This window comes from Pelecanus crispus, chromosome 6 (genome assembly GCF_030463565.1).
Source record: "Pelecanus crispus isolate bPelCri1 chromosome 6, bPelCri1.pri, whole genome shotgun sequence".
Taxonomy (NCBI): domain Eukaryota; kingdom Metazoa; phylum Chordata; class Aves; order Pelecaniformes; family Pelecanidae; genus Pelecanus; species Pelecanus crispus.
Window position 1 is genome coordinate 72,094,057 of NC_134648.1, and position 21,389 is coordinate 72,115,445.

General features: G+C 53.1%; 2 protein-coding genes across 2 annotated transcripts in view; both read right to left on the minus strand.

The window, feature by feature from the left end:
* The window catches only part of KLHDC2 (kelch domain containing 2), a 125,639-nt gene that overhangs the window by 61,597 nt on the left and 42,653 nt on the right, over positions 1–21,389 (minus strand). The gene's annotated exons all lie outside the window — the stretch shown is intronic.
* Positions 5,425–6,365, minus strand: ARF6 (ARF GTPase 6). The gene has a single exon (XM_009477817.2). It carries the CDS (start codon positions 6,346–6,348, stop codon positions 5,821–5,823), a length of 528 nt encoding a protein of 175 aa, XP_009476092.2. The 5' UTR covers positions 6,349–6,365; the 3' UTR covers positions 5,425–5,820.

Below are 21,389 nucleotides of genomic sequence, written 5' to 3' on the forward strand. Positions count from 1 at the left end.
GTGGGACACCCGAGCGCAGCGTGAGCTCTCAAGGTCTTTCGCTTCCCCCCCCCCCCCAAAAAAATACAAATTAAGAGTGCAGCCCCCTAACACAGCCAAACAACGGTCGGCGTGCAGCGCAGCGTTCTGCTGCGGCTTTCCGGGAGTTTTCATCTGCAATGATGACAGAGAAAACCTCCCCTCCCGCTCCGTCAGAAAGAAACTTCGGGATGAAGCCGGCGCCTGGCCCGGGCAGCATTCCCCCCATTATATTTCAGACAAGGAATCCATTCTAGGCGCAGACACAGAAACAAGTTCAGGAGTTCAGCTTGTTATCTACACCTCGGCTTCCTTCTCTTCTCTTTTTAACCACTGAGTGAGTTTTCTCCAAGTCTGGGGGGCAGCTGGGGCACGGGGGGTACCTATACGGAGCCAGGCGTTGCTGGTGGTTCCCCCTCGAGGTTGCACTTATCTGAATGCTCCTAGGGGGAAAAAACAAAAAAGTATTTCAAGCATTATCAGTTTTCAAGCGTTATCAATTTCCACCTCGCACAAAACAGACAGCTATTAAATCCTGCTTAAGTATTTTTTTTTTTTTTTCCCCTAACTAGCACTGCCCTCGAAGATGCAACTCAAGAAAGCAGTAAGAGAGGAGCGAAGTGCATCCTCTGGAAGGCGAAACATTTCTCTTGGGGCGAAGTAAGGACCTGAGCCTGTTAAACCGCCGGAGACTCTGAGGCTGGAGAACTCAGCAGATGACTCACATCTTTACTCTTTTTTTTTTTTTTCCCCTCCTCTCTTTCTTAAGGAGGCCAGAGATACCTGTTCTTAAGCAAGCGAAGAGCAACTTCCTGGGCAACGCGCCGCATCCCCAGTTTACCGCCTATAAAAAGCCGCCTTTCGCCCCAGCTCCCGGCGCTTGACGGGGACGCACCCCCGGCTGCCCGGCACCATGGGGCTCTGACTCACCCGCTTCGCCCCTTCAGAACCGACGGCGAGGGCTAAAATTACACCGCTCTTCGCCGTGCTCCACATTTTGAAAGCGAGATGGGACTGCGGCGCTCGAGTCACCCACCTCGGCCTGACGTCCTGAAAGCGCCTGCTCAGACGTAATTCTGGAACTCACAGACGTGAGCAGCGTCGGCGCCCGACTTGCGCTTAGGATGTCGGAAGAGGAACCGAGTTAGCGAGTGGAGATGCCACCAACTCGCCAACAGCCCTTGAAAGCTCACGCTTCCCAAAAAGGCGAGGGGAAAGCTTTTTTTTTTTTTTTTTTTTTTCCTCCCCCACCCAGAAAGCGCCAAAGCTGAGATGATTTCAGATCGCACGTGCTGAGCCCTTCAGGCCGGACAGATAAGAGAAACAAATCCAAGCTAAGAAGCACAACCGTGCGTTAGCGGGAAGTCCGAGTCGCGGGGCCCGCACCGAGGCTGCTTCCACGCTCCAGAGTGAGTTCTCCGCTCCAGCAGTCGCTTCTCCCGTTCCATTTTCCAAGGGAAATAACGCTCAGGTCCATGAGCAAAGCCAGCGGCTATCGCAGATCTTGCGGCCAGCTGTTTTGACGATGCAACCGATTTTTTTAAGGCGAGAGACATTCCTTTGGGAGGACCATCGTATTAGCAGGGTTAATTTCCAATTAGGGATGGCAGGCACGTTTTTTTCCAAACCCTGTCCATGAGGATCGCGGCCCTGTGACAGGGGGGAAAAAAAAGCCCTGCTGAAGGGTGAGTCACGGCACGATTCGGGAAGGGTGCTCTTGGGAGTCACGCTAACCGCTGCTGTAGCAAAGGTCCGATTTGAAAAACGATAAGCACTGACATTTTGAAACATGACTAACTACTACAATGAGAGAGACGTGAGTTTACTCTTCTGGGAGCCTCGTCTCCGAACTCCGAGTGGTTTAATTAAGTCAGAGTAAGTTAATTTACACAGCCACACCCGTAACCGACAGCCAGGTAGACGGAGCCCAGCCCAAGCACCCTGGCATAAAAAGGCTCCGCGGGGGATCGCGGCTGGGGCGGGCCCAGCGCCCCTGCACCCAGCTTCTCCCACCCGAGTAACGTCTCCCAGCGATCCCCGAAAGCTTCGCACCGACGACGAGGGTTGCGCGCCCGGCCTCGCGCCCGCCGTTGCCGGGAGCTCCCTCGAAACCTCCGCCGGCGGCAAGGCCCCTGCCCCGGCAGCCCCCCGTTGGGGCTGGGATCCGCGGGCGGTTCCTGCGCCGCGGCCGCGGGACGGCAGCTGTTGCAGTAACCGTAGCCCCGCTGCGTGCACCCCGGCCCGCCGCTCGCGTCCCGGCCCCCCCACGCGTTCCCCGCTGCACCTGCCCAAGTCCTTTTCTCGGCTCGCTCGTGTCCTATTCAGGCACCAGAGACATCCCAGCGCCACATCTGTCGCTCCACAAGCGCCCCTATTCACTCCTCGACCCTTTTGTCCGTCGCTGACGTTTTCTACACCGGCCCTAATATCTTCCCCTTTCCGACCACAAGTCACTGCTTCCGTGAAACGCGGCGCCGTGCCGCGCGGCACCGGTGCCTCCGTGCCCTCACACGGAGCCGCTCGCCTTCCCAAGTTACGCGGGGCTGGCAGCGAGGCAGGGTAAATTTGACGCTCGAGTTTGCTAAAGATTGTGAACTGCAAGTGGGAGTATTGAAGCAGTACCATCCTTTCCACTTATAAAAATAGTCGCTAATCTACGTCTCAAAGGAATTACAGACAGGCTTTCAAAACCGTGAGATCCAGAACAGAGACCTCTTTATGTCGGCAGAACGCTCTACTCCAGCACCATATTGCCCCTTTCTGTTTCTCTCATAATTAAATATAAGTAACATACCAGGAGAGCTCCGCTGTATAATTGCTTTATTTTCTGCTTATTAGTTCTTTACCAACACTACAGCCATATTGAGAACACAAAATTCCTGTTTACTTTAGTCAGGGAGATCACAGTCTACAAACTCATTCACTTATCAGACACGATTAACGCCATTCAAAACTTACTCCATAAATTCACATGAACACAAATTGATGCACTTAAACTCCAGATTAGTTTTTAAATCATAGGATTTCTTACAGATTGCCACTTTTATCCTACAGGCTGCGTTCACTGCCTGATAGCCACTAGTTCGTGGTGAGGTTCAGCTACAACCTATAAAGGACATGTTGAAAGCGAAACCTTTGTATTTTGTTCAGTAGCAATGGCCATTTATTTTTTTGACGTCTCTGCCACATGTTTCAGTAACTTTGTCTCCCCTCCCCGCCTCCCCCCCAAAAAGAAGACATTAAAAAAATTCAGAAGCATAATCAGTTTCCTTTCACCTACAAAAACAGAATAACAAAGTTCCTAAGGAAATACAAAATTGTGAATTCAACTTAATGCAAAGTCTAGCAAAGAAGTCTGCCCCAGCACTTGAAAACATAGTAAATCAACTTAGACGAAAAACGAAGCTATCGAAGTTTTCATGTTGACTGAGAATAGATTTACGAAAGTTCAAGAACCATTAATAGAGCTTCAAGTTTTCCAGTTTAGGCATTTACTTTGTGCTTGGCTATTTATTTATGCTCCAGAAGAAAACAGTAACCATATTCTTGTATTTTGAGTCTTTATACCACCACACTATTCGTTAAGTTACATCAACAGGAAAAAAAAAAAAAAAAGCTAGAAAATAGAGCAATGGTATTCCAATGGCAAAAAGCCTTGAGTGAAAAAAAATCCCTCACCTCCTCTTCTTTACAGCTGAGATTTAAGAGTTATTCTACATTAAGCTTTCGCAGACTCTGTAACTTAGGAAGGCTCATAGTCAATCAATGCTCTATCTTCTAGCATCAGGAAGCCATTCAGTCCCATTTGCAACCCACATCAGGATAAGACTTTTGGAACCGTATTCTAAAAGAACTTTTCAGTGGTCCAAAGCATTTCATTTCAGAAGCGAATTCCTTATTTTTATCTTCCCATACATCTTTGGTAAGAGCTCCATATACAACGTACTTAGCATGCAGTCAACACTGCAGAAATGTAGTGTAATGCCCCCGATTTCATGTAAAACTCATCCTTGGGAAAAGAAAGAAAAAAAATAGCCATTTTCTTCTGGTTTTGTAGCATACATTCCTAGAATTCCCCAATCGAGTTTAACTCCTTGAGGAAATCTGAAGTTAATCCTTAAGGCTGAATAAGAACCAGCTGCTTTACCACTTTTTTTGCACCCAGCATTAATACTCAACTGTGGTTTTACACCAATACTTGTTCTGGGTTTTTTTTTTTTTGTTGTTGTTGGTTGTTTTTTTTTTTTTCCAGTCACATCTGCAAACTGTGATACGGCAAATGAGCTGCTTGCCCTTTAAGAACTAATTATGGCAGTTTACATTCATAGTCGTATACTCTCTCTCTCTCTCTCCCCCCTCCCCACTCTCATTAGTAGTTACTCAATGGGCTTCAGACATCCAACATAGTTCCCTTCCTACAGGACTACAGCAACAACCAGCTACCGAGACAGATGGCGAAGACTGCAACTACCTGCCCGAGTTCAGCCGAGTCTTGGAAAACTAAACCACCGAGTGATTTCCTCAAAATGGCTATTATGCAGATGTCAGAAATTACCGAGCTCGGTTAAAGCTTAACACGGAGCTTGCCCCTTCAGAAGTCTACAAAATGGAAAAAAAAACCCAACAAACCAAAAAATTTTCTTTCTCCGCTACACATCAGAAAGAATCAGAAATCCTTTTAAGATTTTTAGATGCCTTCACCTGCCTTGAGACGAAAGCAATTTGTCTCGATCGCAAGACAGGCAAGTCGGTGCTAGATTTTTGCCTAAACATCTGCCATTGAAAGTAAAACTCGTTGCAACGCTTACACGTTATTGCTGCGTGTTCTGGAAGGAACCTATCTTGCACTGAATCGGAGACTGACACGAGCAGTAGAAACTGCAGCTAAACATCATTGAAGTTTGCAATGCAAGACAAAAACTGAAGAGTATCTACCCTGGAACTATTCCATCATTCATGTCTTATTTGCTATACGGTTGCTATGTAGTATGGGGAACTTATTTGCATCCCTTCTCATGCATGATGTACGGTTCAGAACTTCACAGCTGACATTTCAAAGCAGTTCTTACATTACCGAGTTAACATTACGCCTGATATGCACTTTGAACGTGTTACAATGGTATTCTCACTACCTGCCACTGTAGGCAAGAATTCGTTTCGTTATTAGTCTGAGATATGAAGACAGACTGAGAGTCACTACTTAGTTACAGATTAACAGAACTTTAAAAAAAAAAAAAGTCCTTAATATAAAAAGACAGACTGCAGTTTGATTTTAAGCAATAATTTTCAGTTTACTAGATGTAAGTAGATCTATCAACATATTCTGCATGAATGCAAAAAAGTAGCAATCTACAGCAAGTGATAGAAGAAAAAAAATATATAATCAAAAAAAAAAAAGCATACACTGAAAATAGTACCCCTCCCCTAACCATCCCCCAAAATAATCAAACCATCTTAAGGGCTATCAAGAGGGAGAAGGAGAAAAAAAAAAAAAAAAAAAAAGAAGTTACTTAGCAAGTCTACAATGTGTCTTTCCCCTGTTTGCTGGAAGTCTGCCATAGCATCTAGTGCTTGTGTTCGTGTCACATTCGGAGATTAGAGCATCCTAACGCCAAGCAAGAAGAGTTAAAACAGGAATCCAGTCAAGTGTGCAGAAGGAAAGGGTGGTAACTGGAGAAAGGTGATCATAATCCTATGGATGCTTTTGTTTTACTTTTCAGTAGAGAATCATTCTTCCGGAAAGCCATGTGGGTTATTTTTTTTTTTCTTTAATTCTTTGTAGACTAAATAGTTATTCTCTCATTAGGATTTATAATTGGATGTTAACCATGTCAGCCCTTCATAGAGTCCATCCCCTGTAGTAGCACAGGAGGGCTGCACGTACCAATTCCTATCCCTGATTCGGGTCAGGCCCAGTTTCTCCTGGATTTCATGGGGTTTCATGGCATCGGGCAGGTCCTGCTTGTTGGCGAAGATGAGGATGATGGCGTCCCGCATCTCCCTGTCGTTGATAATGCGGTGGAGCTCCTGGCGGGCCTCGTCGATGCGGTCGCGATCGGCGCAGTCCACCACAAAGATCAACCCTTGCGTGCCCGTGTAGTAGTGCCTCCAGAGGGGACGGATCTTGTCCTGGCCCCCGACATCCCACACGTTGAACTTGACGTTTTTGTAAGTAACCGTCTCCACGTTGAAGCCCACAGTGGGGATGGTGGTGACGGACTGGCCCAGCTTCAGTTTGTACAGGATGGTGGTTTTACCAGCCGCGTCCAGCCCCAGCATCAAGATCCGCATCTCCTTGTTGCCGAAGATCTTGGACAGCACCTTGCCCATCTCGGCGGCATCCAAGGGGCCCGGCGCCTCCGGGCTGGGGGGGGGGTGGGGTGGGGGGAAGGAGGGCGAGCACCGACCCACCCGAGCAGCCCGCGCGGGGCGGGGGCCGAAGCGGAGCGGGGCCGGGCGGGCGTGGGGGGGTGTCAGGGCACGGGCAGGCGGGGCTCAGCGCCGGCCGCGCATGGGGCGGCTGCGGAAGAAGCGGGGCGGGGGGGGGGGGGGGGGGTGTGAGGGCAGGCCTGGCGGTGCGGGGCGGCCCGGGAAGAGGGGCCGCGCCTCCGCTCCTCCGCCGGGCCTGAGGCGGCGGCTCCGCCCGGCTCCTGCCTTGGCTCCCGCCGCGGCTCCTCAGCTCATGGATGCCGGCTCGGGGAGGTGGGGGGTGTGTGCGTGTGGGGGGGGTGGCGGCGGCGGCGGCTCCGCGTCCTTGCCTGCAAAGGGACGGAGAGAGCGTGAGACGGGGCGGCGCGGCGGGCAGGGAAGGAGAGGAGCCGGCCGCGGGAAGTTACCTCAGGGCCGCCGGCGGGCTCGGGGCCGGCTCCGCTCCGCGCCGCTCCCTCAGCCAGCACCGCCGGAAAGGGCGGCCGCGCCAGCCCGCCTCACTTCCCCTCCGCCGCCACCGCGCCTGCGCCCCGCGCCCGCGCCCCGCCCGCCGCCGCGCGCCACCGCCCCGACCCGCCTGCGCATGCGCCGCCGCGGGGAGGGCGGGGGGGAAAAAAAAAAAAAAAAAGGCTGGGGGGGGGGGGGGGAAGCGGGCAGCTCCCGCCCACTTCCGCCCGGGGCAGCGCGCGCCAGCCCGCTTCCCCCCACCACCACCTCAGCGCCTCAGGGCGCCGACTGCGCCTGCGCTACCGGAGCCCCGCCCCTTCCCGCCTGGGGAAGGCGCATGCGCGCTGAGGGCGGCTCAGGAGCGGAAGGGCGGGGCCGGGCGCTCTGCGGCCGGGACTGCGCATGCGGGGCGAGCGCGCGCGCGGCGTGGGGCGGGGTGGGGCGGGGGGGAGGCGGGACCTCGATGGGGAGAGGCGCCACGCGATCACACGTCAGCGGAGCCACGTGGAGGACGCCAGGGGCGCGTCTTAAAGGGCCAGGCAGCGCCATGGCGACGGTTGGCGCGGCTCTGGGGCCGCCGCCCCTGTGAGGGCCCCGCCGGCCCTGGCCCCTCAGGCGGGCGGCCCGCCCCGACGGCCGGCGCTGGGCTTGGGGCAGGGCGGCCGCCGCTGGTGGCCGTGGGGAGGAGAAGGCTGGCAGGGCCGAGGCGGCTGTGGGACGGCCCGAGCTCCGAGGGCCTGCGCCCAGCGCTGCGGGGTGCGGAGGCCTGCGGGGTGCGGTGCTGGCCTAAGCTGGCTCCTGCGGTGCCCCAGCTGGCAAATCCAGCCAGGCCGCAAGGCCTCGGCTCCCCGCCTGCCGATGGAAGGAGAAACCCGGGTGCAGGGTGTCAGCCTGGGGACGCAGCCAAACTCTGCCCGTGGCGGGTCGCGCTGCACCAAGGATCTTCAAGGTCTTTTCCAACCTAAAAGATTCTGTGATTGTAAGGAGGGCCCCTCTCGCCTGGCCCGAGCGCTGCTGTGAGCGTGGGGTGGTGTTCGGTCCTGAGTGACCCTCAGGGCAGCGTGATGGCAAAGAAGCATAGCGCAGTTGGCTGGGGCAGTGCGGCAGGAGCCGGGGACCCAGGTGGGGAGGTAACTTTGAGCGGTCCTGCCACCGTACCTGTGACCTGCCGGGGTGGGCCTTCACCAGAGCCCTCCGAAAAGAGCCTCCCTTATGTAAAAGTAAAACACCCTCTTAGGATGCTGGGCTTTTTTATGCTGAGGGTGGTGAAGCACTGGCACAGGTTGCCCAGAGAGGTGGTCGATGCCCCATCCCTGGAAACATTCCTGGTCAGGTTGGACGGGGCTCTGAGCACCCTGGTCTGGTTGATCCTTGCAGGGAGGGTGGGCTATAGAATCATAGAATGGTTTAGGTTGGAAAAGACCTTTAAGATCATCCAGTCCAACCATTAACCTAACACTACCAAGTCCAACACTAAACCAATTAAGGGGAGAGGAATAATTAATTTCATGTCTCCTGGCTTGGTGGCTGGCTTATTTTTTAATGAAAGTAAAACCAGGAATCACTAAGGTTGGAAAGGACCTCTAAGATCATCAGTCCAACCACCAACCCAACACCACCATGCCCACTAAACCATGTCCCAAAGTGCCACGTCTGCACGTTTATAGATGAGATGACCTTTAAAGGTCCCTTCCCACCCAAACCACGCTGTGATGCGTAGTGTCATCGGGTTTATGGGGCCTTGTTGTCTTGGGTGACTGCCTATAATTCAGATCAGTGGAAATTCAAGCTGCGGCCGGCCACTTGGGAAGCGCAGCGTTCACGTACCTGGCCACGGCCCTCGCCTGCCTTCCCCGGGAGCAGTGCCCCAGCACGCCCTGCGTGACGCAGAGCAGCACCCTCCGCACATATATATCACAGACGCACGTTTGGCCGGTTTCACAGGCAAGGCGCGTTGCAAACCCGCGCTCCCGGTGCCGTGCCAGCGAGGCCGGTAGGCGTAAGCAGTATGAGGCTGGTCCTCCGGGCCTGGTGTGCTGGAGCGGGGGGGCTGCCCGCCCAATTCCTGCTGGCAGGGTGTCGTGGTTTAGCCCCAGCCAGCAGCTCAGCACCACGCAGCCATCGCTCACTCCCCCTGCCCCGGTGGGATGGGGGAGAGAATTGGAGGAGTGAGTGAGAAACACTCCTGGGGTGAGATAAGAACAGGTTAATAATTGAAATAAAGTAAAATAATATTGATAATAATAACTATATAATAATAGTAATAGTAATACACAAAGCAAGTGATGCCCAATGTAATTGCTCCCCACCCGCCGACCGATGCCCAGCCAGTCCCCGAGCAGCGATCGCTGCTCCCCGGCCAACCCCCCCAGTTTCTATACTGCCCATGATGCCGTATGGTATGGAATGGCCCTTGGGGCAGTTGGGATCAACTGTTCTGGCTGTGCCCCCTCCCAGTTTCTTGTGCCCCTGGCAGAGCAGGGGAAGCTGAAAAGTCCTTGACTGGCATAAGCAGTACTGAGCAACAACTAAACCATCAGTGTGTTATCAGCATTCTTCTCCTACTAAATCCAAACCACAGCACTGTGCCTGCTACTAGGAAGAAAATTAACTCTATCCCAGCCGAAACCAGGACGCAGGGCCAGTGGGGAGGAAGGCAAGGGGAAAGCGAGCCTGTGTTGGTAGTTGCTTCTGAGCTGATGGAGTGGACGTGGCAGGCGGCATCCAGAGAAAAAAAACCAGCAAAATGTGCTGTGGTCACTTTGGGGTCGGCCTTCGGGTCAGCCAGGTGATGCGGTCACCTTCTGGATTGCGCGGCTCTCAGAGAGCACAGGCGTGCTTTCACTTGGGGTTGCACGTGTAAGACTGACTTCACCATAGCCTTCTAATCCCTTCAAAACCACCAAATTTTGAGTTAAGTTTTATGGCAGACATTTTTGCAGTTATGTGGCACGTGCAAAGCAATCCCCCTATGGAGCAGTAAGAGGGAAATTGTTCGGTGCCTTTGAAGTCTGGAAGAATGGGAGATTTCCTAGACTACAGAATTATTAAGGAGATGACAATAAGAGTTTCCAAGGAAGCCTCGCTCTTTCATGCAGCGAGCAAAGAGGGAGGATGCGAAGGAAAACATACCATCCGTGGTCTCTCCTAATGAGCGTGCAGGCTGCGCCGGGGGTACGGTCTGCTGACAGCCGGGCTCGCGAGTGTCCCTGCATGTGTCGGGCAGTGCCAGAGCTCCTGCTCTGGTGTTTAAAGCAGCAGCAAACACTGCTAAGTACTGTACTGGCATGGGATTTACAGCAAGCCGTGGTGATCCCGCTGGATGCAGCCCGTTTGGTCTCATCTCACTAGCACAGGAAATTTACCTAGACTTTACTGCCAAGCAGGGCTAAAATTAACGTCAGGATGTGGACGTTAGTGGCTTTCTACTCGGCTCTGTTCCGTGTGACTGTTTCCGTGCTGGTGAACACAAGCGGCGGTTTATTAAATTAGGCGGCAGTAGTACGACACCGTGGGTCTTGACCAAAATAGTTGGGAAAGGAGATGTCAGGAGCTTTAAATTACTGCCTTTGTCCCCGTGCAGGCGTCGATTGCTCTACCCACCAGCCTCAGAGCAGCATTTTCTGGTTTCAGGAAACGACAGCCTCGTTAGCGTTTTTGTTCTGACTGCGTAAAGCATTAAGGGGAGGGTGCGACCGTAGGTGAGGTTTTTCTGCTTTTCTTTTTAATGGCTGAGAGTTGCCTTTGGTGCTTTCTCCTGGGACCCACTGGTTGAGGAACGTGGATCTCAAGGATTAAGTCTGTCAGTGCCCGGCAGCCAGCATGGCCGGTGAAACACGGAATGGGGACTGGGACGCTGTCTGGGCTGCGGGAGGGGATGGCTGTGCCACCCGCCGGTGGGTACCGCGAGGCACAAACCCAAATGAGTAACTGCGGAGTGGGGAAGGGCCTCTTCTATCATCATCTCCCTCTGTTTTGCACCCGGATGTACTGTTCCTTGGGTCTCGCCTGTGGAATCGTGGCTTTTTTAGGGTTGTTGGTGACTGCGTTGTCCCTCAGCCTTGGGGACTGTCTGCAGATGGGGCTTGGCCGGCTCTGGCTTTGCCCATTTCACCCAGCGAACAGCGGGGCTCTTCTGTTGTTCCTGAACGCCTTCTCTCCTTTCCTTCCCGGTAAACTGGAAGCGATGGGACCTGTGAAATACTTGCACGCACGCCGAGGCGGGGAGTTGCTTTCGGGGCGACGGCGGCTGCTCTTGCGCTGGAGGCGTCGAGGAGCCGATCTCCATGCAACGGGGCCTTCCGCTGACTCAGCGGCAGTGCCACTTCCTGAGCTGCTCCTCTCCCCGCAGGGTTCCTGCGTGCCTCTGCTTGATACCGGCAAACGAGAGGGTGCTCCAATCTGTATCATCCCTTTGCCAGCGTGGGCCCGCTCTTCTCCCGCTGCGTGCCCTACCCTGGGTGGGCCCGTGGCCGAGATGAGCCATGCTGCTCCAGGCTGTGCTCGGCAGCTTCGGCTCCACTGCCTTCGCCCCACGGGTCCCTCAGCCTTTAGCAGCTGCGAGTCCGGTCCCTCGGCAGCCGGAGCGGGGACGGGCTGGGCACGCCGATCGCTCCCTGAGCTCTCCCACTGCTGCCTCTGCTGCTGATCAGCGAGCGCTTTTCCGCTTGGACCAGCCCCGAGCTGGAGCGCGGTGCTGTGTTCTTCAGCTGCCGCTGCCAAAAGCATCCCAAGTTGATCTTGCCATCATCCAAGCCTAATAAACCTGACAAAGAGAAGCGACGTGCTGCACGACTTCACACGGGAGCTCCAAAACTTAATTGGGGACGTGGGGATGTGGCTACGTGCCGTAGAAGAGAAATGGGATCCCCTCAGGCAAATGCTTCTTCACCTGCACTGGGCTTTATTCGTGAGGATCCTCCCTGCCCTTCAGAACTTTCTGCCCATAGGGTCTGTGCCCCAGAAGAAGATTTTTACATGTTTTGGCATGCGGTTTTAAAGTAATTATTACCGCTCTTCAGGATGATATACAGCAAAAAGACATTTGAGAGCTCAGCACTTTCAATAGTTAAGATCTCAAATTAGTCACTAATAAACTCTGTGCATGTCAATCCTTGTAGCTCACAGTTACCAATCCTGCAGAGAATGGGTGAGAAGCTGGTGAGAGAGCACCACCTACTTTTGAAACACTTTTATGTAGTCATATTAGTTTCCGTAAATGAACAGAAAGGACGGTAAACAGGAAGCAGAATGTAAATGGCATAACTTAGTAAAGCCAATAAAGGCTTCATTTGCTGAGGAACCCCACCGCCGTGTCCCCGCAGAGTTACTCCATCTTACCTTGGAGAGCCAGGAGATAACACAGCTTGTCTTACGAGCCCTTAAAATGTGAATTTGTCCCAGCGCCGAGATGTTTTGAAAGACAGGTTCTTATTTTTAAGACAGCGACTTAAGTAACTGCGGGATGGAAATGTGTCATCAAAGATGAAGCAGCGCGATGGTCTGAGCAAAACAGATTCTTCATCTCAGTGCTCAGCCTGCAGAACGTTGATACAAATCTACGCCCTGTAACCACCCCTCGGGGAAAGAAATACAGGTTAGGCACTACATATACTCGATATAGCGTAGGTTCTTATGTTGCTGGTTGATTTTCAAGGTCAAATACCCAAGAAAAGCATTTGCAATACCTGAACGTGTTCTAGATGACCTGAAAAATGTGACCTCTTCGAAGGGGTTCAGTTTCACATACCTGCTTAAGAATTAAAAACCTTCTCGGGGCCTTGACAACACCCAGCGAGGGGCTGGGCAGCCTGCAGAAGTTAAGAATTTTAAAGGTAAGCGCTGGCTGACAATGTGTCACTGGATGGAGTGCCTGTTGGATGCCAGTATGGATTTACAGCCCAGAGAGTAAAAAGCAATTACAGTTATAAAGCGATTATGGGTTAAAGCCTGGAGAAAAAGATAGCAAGTATCTGTAGGACCTTTTGATAACTCATCTGGGCCTGGCTGCAGGGCAGCCTGTTCCTTATCTTTTCTTTCTCCATAAGGAACTTAAGGGCGGTGTGGGCGCCAAGGTTTGCATCTATTGTTTTTCACGGTTTTGCTAAGGCTGTGTTTGCATGTTCTGTCCTCCACCAGCGATCCAAGTGCTGTCACAATAAAGTGGTGAACGAAAATGATAACGCCTTCAACTTCACGTAACAGCCATCACATCAGGATAAGCAAACCTCAAGGAAATGGATTGATACCCCCCTTTGCTTTTATCTCTTTGAATATAATCTGAATATAAAAAACTGATCTTCCCGATCAGTTTGTATTATCAGACCAAACCTGTTTTGCTATGGCGTAGCTCATCTTGCTTACTTTTCTCTCCTCCTTTGGCAGAGGGAGATGGGAAAAGACTCTGCTGCGGTGATCCTTCAAAGACCTTTGTGGCTTTCCAAGGAAGGAAAGGGGAATATAATAAGGCTTTGGGTTTAGTATCTATGTTAGAGAAATTCTTCTGTTGTGCAAACGACTTATATCCTTGATATTACGATTGCATTCCGCTGGTAGATTTCTTATCATCGAGGTAGCTGATACCGTGGGCCAAGCGTGCTCTGTTGGGGTGAGTCAGGGCAGAGAAGCACTTTCCATGCGTGTCTGGCTGTGGTCACTCCTGCCCGTGGGCAGGGAGAGGCAGAGATGGCCCCCCATGGGCATCTCAGCCCTGTTTCCTGCGATTCTGCCATGTCCATGTCTGTGCAACCGCAGCTGGGCTTGGCCAGGAAACTAAACCTGCAGTCTCCGGCGGTGTGTGCTTTACGGGCAGCGTGGCATTCAACGCATCCTCGGGCTCTTCCCGTACGGTTCACGTAACAGCGTTAGGGAAGGAGTAGAGGTGGGAAGGAGCTGTTGTAGAGTATTCCGGCTGCAGCAGATTTCTCTTTGCCCGTGTGTGCGCTGAAATGGTGTAATGAGGACCCTGAAGGATGGCTAGAAATCCCACATTTCTTGTCAGGAGAAAGCCCTGTCCTGGTCTCCCTGGAATTCCTCCAGCCTCCCGTGGGAGTGGGGAAGAGCTCTTCCAAAGTGGCCTCCCAGCAGGAAAAACAGTTTGCCCTCCAGGCTGTTTGGGTTTATTTTGTATCTTAAGTACATCGAAATGCCTTTGCAGTTACTATTGGCAAACAAGCTCCTCCTTTCACAGGTTATTTTCAGGACCAGACAGAGGAAATGTAGGTGGGGGATACTGCCTGACCAAATTTCCATATGCCAAAATCCTGAATCACCACGGTGACAATATCCGCCTGAAAAATCATGAAGCCTTAACAAGAGTAAAAATAATTTGTGAGGCTTTTCGTTCCCTCTCTGATTTTTGCATTTTCACACCCCATGTTTCCTGGCGGCACCAAGGCAGGAGATACAGCCATGACCTCCAGGACTCAGCTGGACGTGCTGCCTGACCCCATGGAGACCCGCACCCCGAGGTTTTCGGACCCCGAGCCAGGCTGTTGCTGATGCCCAGATGTTCTGAGCCATCCTGGTGTCTTGCAAAGCGTGGCAGTGACACAGGGATGCCCGAGAAGCTCAGGGTGGGGATGCTTTGCAGTCAGCGCCGTGGGCCAGCAGAAATCTGCTGTGTTCTGCATCTGCGCTCTGATGCAAAGGCAGTTTTGCAGGCAGTTCCGAAGGGCTTTTTTCCTGCAAGGTGTGTTGTACTTGTCATTCAAAGGGTCTCTGGTTCCAGACGCAGTGCGAGCATTGCCTGGCCCTCACGAGGGGTGGAGGTTTGGAGCTCTGTGGGATCCCAAAGCCGGTTTTTCGGGAGGCTGGAGCCCAGTTTATCCGTAACGCTTTGCACAAAGCCGCAGCTCTGGTGCGTGGGGGAGCTCAGCAGGAGCCTGGAGCGGCTGCTCCTGCTGAGCAACATGCAGCAACCGGCTGAGCACCACCGGGCAGAGCTCCCCCTGAGCTCAGAGCTGAGCAATTGAGGTTTCTCCAGCTCCGAGCGGCCTCATTTTTTATTCCAGGTGTTGCGTTGGCGGCCGGGACCCACACCAGGGCACACCTCTCTGCTAGCAAGCTGGCACTGCTGTCAGGACTCTATTTCTGCATCCTGGCTGTGCAATGTCCCTCTGCAGTCTGCCAAGCTTGTTCCCATCAGATTTTCTCAGGCAAACCAAGTAGTTTCATGCCCCTGCTGTCTTGATTCGCTCCTGCCATGTTTTTTCATGTGATGAAAAATTTTAGTATAGGAAAAAATAGTCCCTGTGTTACTGGTAGGAGGAGGGGACGGGCGAGGGATGCCCAGCCCTGTGTTAAGTGTTACTTCTGTGCAGACAGCTTGCCTTTCTCCCGTTTGTGGATGTCAAACCTACATCTCCTCATGCCCATGACCCCTAAGTCATTATCCTAATGCCTTTAACCAAAACTCCAGCTGTCACTGACAGCACTTCCTTAAGCAGATAATAGGAGCCCAGAACAAGATGTCTCTCTCTTCATAGAATCATAGAATCGTTTAGGTTGGAAAAGACCTTTAAGATCATCCAGTCCAACCATTAACCTACACTACCAAGTCCACACTAAACCAATCAAGGGTAGACTAGACTAAACCATGTCCCAAAGTGCCACGTCTGCCCGTTTTTTGAACACTTCCAGGGATGGGGACTCCACCACCTCTCTGGGCAGCCTGTTCCAATGCTTGACCACCCTTTCCATGCAGCCCTGACAGGGCTCCAGGCTCGCGCAGCACTGGGGAAGATCTTGTTTGTCTTTTCTGAGATGGGATCGCTGTGTATGTACTTTAGCCCTGGACTTTGCTCCACTAACTTGGGTCAGGCAGTCTGGAAGAAATGCTTAGATACCTCCCGAGTGGCTGCTGCTGGGTCTGGCCTGGGGCAGGAGGTGTGCCTGTGCCTCGAGGAGGAGGTATGTCCGTGCCTGGAACCGAGGCACGTCCGTGCTTGGGCAGGAGGTCCGTCCGTGCCTTGACCTTTGCTCTTAAGAAATGCAATGGAAAGAAACCATCCTTTGGTGTCTTTAGCCGGTCGGTCAGGGCTAAGCCGGCTGCAGGCTGGCTCTGTGCACAGCACCAGCGACAGCCTTGGTGGGGAGAGCCTGGAGGGGGTCCGTGGAGGTGGAGGCAGCAGCAGGAGGCTCTGGCTGGGCTGGTGCTGCTGCTCTCCAGCAACGTTTGCGATCTCAGCAGCTGGTTCTGCTCTCCTCCCGGCTGGCATGGAGTCAGGGATGGTTGCTGCCTTCAGAGGCAGTCTGCGTGGCTTTTGTGCATAGAGACAACAGTCTGAGGAACCTTGCTCTACTGTGCATGTTTGCACCAACCAGAGATCCCACAGGGTAGGGCTCAGCGTGTCTGAGGAAATAATGTGTATCTGGAGGGCGGGGGGAGGGAAAGAGGACATTTTGGCAATGGCAGTCCATGGTTTGGGATCTGCTTTGGCTCGCTAGGAAACATGAAATTGCTGCTCTCCCCTTAATTGGTTTAGTGGTGGACTTGGTAATGCTAATGGTTGGACTGGATGATCTTAAAGGTCTTTTCCAACCTAAACCATTCTATGATTCTATGATTCTATGAAACGGGCAGACGTGGCACTTTGGGACATGGTTTAGTGGGCATGGGGGTGTTGGGTTGATGGTTGGACGGATGATCTTAGAGGTCCTTTCCAACTTTAATGATTCCTAGTTTTACTTCCATTAAAAAATAATGCAGCCACCAAGCCAGGAAACATGAAATTATTCCTCTGCCCTTAATTGGTTTAGTGGTGGAGTTGGCAGTGTTAGGTTAATGGTTGGACTGGATGATCTTAAAGGTCTTTTCCAAGTGTCGTGGTTTAGCCCCAGCCAGCAACTAAGCACCAGGCAGCTGCTCTCTCACTCCGCCTACCCCGATGGGATGGGGGAGAGAATCGGAGGAGTAAGAGTGAGAAACACTCCTGGGCTGAGATAAGAACAGTTTAATAATTGAAATAAAGTAAAATAGTAATGATAATAATAACAATATAATAATGATGATAACAATAATAATATACAAAGCAAGTGCTGCCCAATGCAATTGCTCCCCACCCGCCGACCGATGCCCAGCCAGTTCCCAGCAGCGATCGCTGCTCCCCGGCCAACCCCCCCAGTTTCTATACTGCCCATGACGCCGTATGGGATGGAATGGCCCTTGGGGCAGTTGGGATCAACTGTTCTGGCTGTGCCCCCTCCCAGCTTCTTGTGCCCCTGGCAGAACATGGGAAGCTGAAAAGCCCTTGACTGGCATAAGCAGTACTGAGCAACAACTAAACATCAGTGTGTTATCAACATTCTTCTCCTACTAAATCCAAACCACAGCACTGTGCCTGCTACTAGGAAGAAAATTAACTCTATCCCAGCCGAAACCAGAACACCAACCATTCTATGATTCTATGAAAGGGGCAGTGCCCCTTAGACCAAAGGCTGCCTCGGCTATCTGAGCACGCTGGCTCTGAGCTTTGCTTGCAGCCCCAGGTCTCTCTGGAGCCAGAGAGAGGTGAGGGGCCCGCAGCATCCCCAGCCCCGGCCAGCTGCAGAGTTGCTCTCACGGGATGTCTGGGGGAGCCTACTTGGACAGGCCTCGGAGAGAGGCAAACACACAGTGAAGATCTCAAATACTCTGAAAGTATTTCTAGACAGCTGTCTGTTGCAGCAGTGAATGGATAAAGGCAAGAAGCTCCTGCATTTTATTCCTTGCATTATGTTTGTGTTGCTTTTATATCCTTCTCTGAGATCAAACCCCTTCATTACATCTGCAGGCATTCACTGCAGCAAGTAGGTTGCCTCTTAGACTCTCTTCAGCAAATCCTTCTGAGCTCTCACTGGACATCCCAGAGCAGGACCACGAACTTAACTTTTTGGCCTACAACAGCTTCATTTGGCCTTTCTGAAGCAAGGCATTGTGCTGAATCTTCACTTGAAGAGCTAAATTTTGCTTCCTCTCTTTGATGCTCCTTCTCCCCCGTGTTCCTGCTGTGCTGCTGAAGCGTTACTGCATCCCGCCGCTTGAGTATCCCGGCTGCCACGGCAAGGTCCTGGTCGCGCTGGAGAGCGGAGGCAGCGGGAGCTGCGGCCAGCCGGGCACGGTGGCTTGTGCCTGTAATCCAAGCGCCGGGGAGGCTGAGGCTGGCGGACGGCTTGAGCCCGGGGGTTCTGGGCTGCAGCGAGCTGTGCCGAGCGGGCGTCCGCGCTAAGGCCGGCATCGATATGGTGGTCCTCGGGGAGCCGCGGGCTACCAGGTCGCTTAAGGAGGGGTGAACCGGCCCAGGTCGGAGACGGAGCAGGTCAAAGCTCCCGTGCTGGTCAGTAGTGGGATGGCGCCTGTGAACAGTCCCTGTAGCACAGCCTGGGCGAGAGAGCGGGACCCAGCCTCTTTTGGCATCTTTCCCCCACACGACCCCGTGCTTGTCAGCTGTCTGTGCCGGGGAGCAATCACAAAAGGGTCCAGTAACACTGGGGAAAGGCAAAAGCATCTCCCACCGGTGTCCGACCTGAAGATGCTGCCCTGGTCTTGCTCACTTCAGGTGCACTCATGTTTTGGTGGCGTGTGTTGCGATTTCTTGCAGCGGTGAAAGGCCGCAGTGCAGGACCCAGACAGACCTTTGGGATCCCAATGGATGTAACTACTAACATGGGAAATGACGGGCAGCAGAGTTTCCCATCGTGTTTCTGGCTCGGAAACCCTGCACACCTGCGAGTCAGTAAGCATCCCTCAAACACTACGGGCTCCGGCAGCCCGCTACAGACTGAGACAGGGCTCCAGCTCCCAGGAGCGTCTCATTAGCCTGCTCCATCAGATATTTACTGTCACAGCCCATCTGTGTCCTCAGCTCTGAGCTTTACACTCGTAGGAAAACACTGGCGAATCAAGAAGCCTTTCCCTGTGAGGAGTATTTCAAAGCAGGGAGTGGGACATCGCTTATCTGCTCTTCAGTAAATGAAGCGTACTGAGCTGTGCTGGAGATAGAGCTCCCTGATGCACATCACTTGGCTTAAAATGAAAATAGAGCATCATGATGTGCCTCTTCTGGCTCAAAACGAGAAGTCTGGGCTTATTTGGCTGCTTAAACCACCTTGTGCTCAGAAATCTGTCTTTCCTCTCTATCCATCCACGCATTTTTAAACAGAAAATACAAGCAGCCCAAGGATGGTCTCTCGGTTCCCCACTGCCACTGTGTGGCCAGGCAGAGCCTGCACAAGATGGATGTCATGGAATCTGCCAAAAGCCTGAAAAACAGCCGGGCACGGTGGCTTGTGCCTGTAATCCAAGCGCCGGGGAGGCTGAGGCTGGCGGACAGCTTGAGCTTGGGAGTTCTGGGCTGCAGCGAGCTGTGCCGAGCGGGCGTCCGCGCTAAGTTCGGCATCGATATGGTGGTCCTCGGGGAGCCGGGGGCCACCAGGTCGCCTAAGGAGGGGTGAACCGGCCCAGGTCGGAGACGGAGCAGGTCAAAGCTCCTGTGCTGATCGGTAGCAGGATCGCGCCTGTGAACAGTCCCTGTAGCACAGCCCGGGCAAGAGAGCGGGACCCAGTTTCCTTTTGCCTGGGGAACGGGGCAGCGAGGTATCCGGGTGTGTTAACGCTGAGGCGTGAGCAGCAGCGAGGTATCGGGGTGTGTTAACGCTGAGGCACGAGCAGCGCTGGCACACCGGGGAACCCCAGCCAGGATGGAGGAGCAGCGACCGCATCTCATGGCGGGGTTTCTCCAGGGGAAGGAAGAGGAACAGAGGGAAAAAATGAGGTGTCTCTAAAGGAGGAGGGAGAGGGCCCAGAAACACTCCTCTTTAAAAGAAATTCCTTCATCAAAGAGATGCCCCCCGATCCGCTGTTGGTGTTACCTGAAATAAGACTCAAAACTAATATAATTTAGAGAGGAGATATTGCTTCATTCAGCGCCGGGTAAAAGGTGGAATATTTCCACAAATCAAGCACCCCAATGACTAACTTCTGCAGCATTTATACACATGGTTACATGGGATACTCCTGGCTAATACATATTCATTACTGACTTACTATTTTTATTGCCAGATCTTTATTGCTAAGTCAGCATTTCCTTCTGCAGATGTCCTGGGGTGGTCTTCGGTGGTCGTGGGCGGTAGGAGACCCTTCCTCTAATTGTCCTTTTAAGGTATCAAGTCTTTTCAGGACACCAATTTTGCTGACTTGCTCTTTGCCAAGTTTTTAATGAGGCTTTGTTGTTTCATTTACTTACTTACTTGACGTTTAGGAAGGCCTTGAAGTGATTAGTTACCTAGCTTAAAGATTAGCTTGTCTCTTTGACAAATCTCAGCCTACTTCATACTTCCCCAACAAGCTTCTATATATGTATACATGTCACATATATCATGAGTTCATATAACATAGAATCACAGAATTGTTTAGGTTGGAAAAGACCTTTAAGGTCATCCAGTCCAACCATTAACCTAACACTGCCGAGCCCACACTAAACCAATTAAGGGGAGAGGAGCAATTTCGTGTTTCCTGGCTTGGTGGCTGGATTATTTTTAATGAAAGTAAAAACTAGGAATCATTAAGGTTGGAAAGGGCCTCTAGGATCATCAGTCCAACCATCAACCCAACACCCCCATGCCCACTAAACCATGTCCCAAAGTGCCACCTCTGCCCATTTTTTGAACCCCTCCAGGGATGGGGACCCCACCACCTCTCGGGGCAGCCTGGTCCAATGCTTGACCACCCTTTCCGTCAAGAAATTTTTCCTAATATCCAATCTAAACCTCCCCTGATGCAACTTGAGCCCATTTCCTCTCGTTCTATCACTTGTCACTTGGGAGAAGAGCCCGACCCCCCCTCCCTGCCCCCTCCTGCCAGGAGCTGCAGAGAGCGATGAGGTCTCCCCTCAGCCTCCTCTTCTCCAGGCTGAACACCCCCCAGCTCCCTCAGCCGCTCCCCCCCAGCCCTGTGCTCCAACAGTCACATGCAACAGCCGAGTTTCGTATGAGTTTCGTTAAAAGATTTGTCTCTTTTAGGTGACACCGGCCCCCTGCCAGATCCCACCGCGAAGCGCTGGCCGCAACCCCGGAATCACGTTCAGAAAGAAGAAATCGGGGTTTGCACTGAGGCGGCGGCCAGCACCCCTGGAAGGAGCTCCCTTCCCTCAACCAGCTGGGAGCCCGGGCACATCCTCGGCGGGCAGGAGGAGCGTGTGCTGGGGGGGTGAGGAGGGGACCGAGGGGACTGGGGGGGGACCAGGGGGGGACCGAGGGGGACCGGGGGGGGGCCCGGGGGGGGACCGAGGGGGGGGACCCGGGGGGGTGCCGGGGGGGGACCGGGGGGGGGACCGGGGGGGGACCGAGAGGGGACCGGGGGGGACCGGGGGGGGGACCGGGGGGGACCGGGAGGGGACCGAGAGGGGACCGGGGGGGGACCGGGGGGACCGAGAGGGGACCCGGGGGGGGGACGGGGGGGCGGGGCGGGGACCGGGGGGGGGGACCGTGGGGGGGACCGTGGGGGCCGGGCGGGGTGG

What these genes read in the sequence shown, in the direction of transcription:
- ARF6 (XM_009477817.2), bottom strand. Translation starts at nt 6,348, where the DNA reads ATGGGCAAGGTGCTGTCCAAGATCTTCGGCAACAAGGAGATGCGGATC.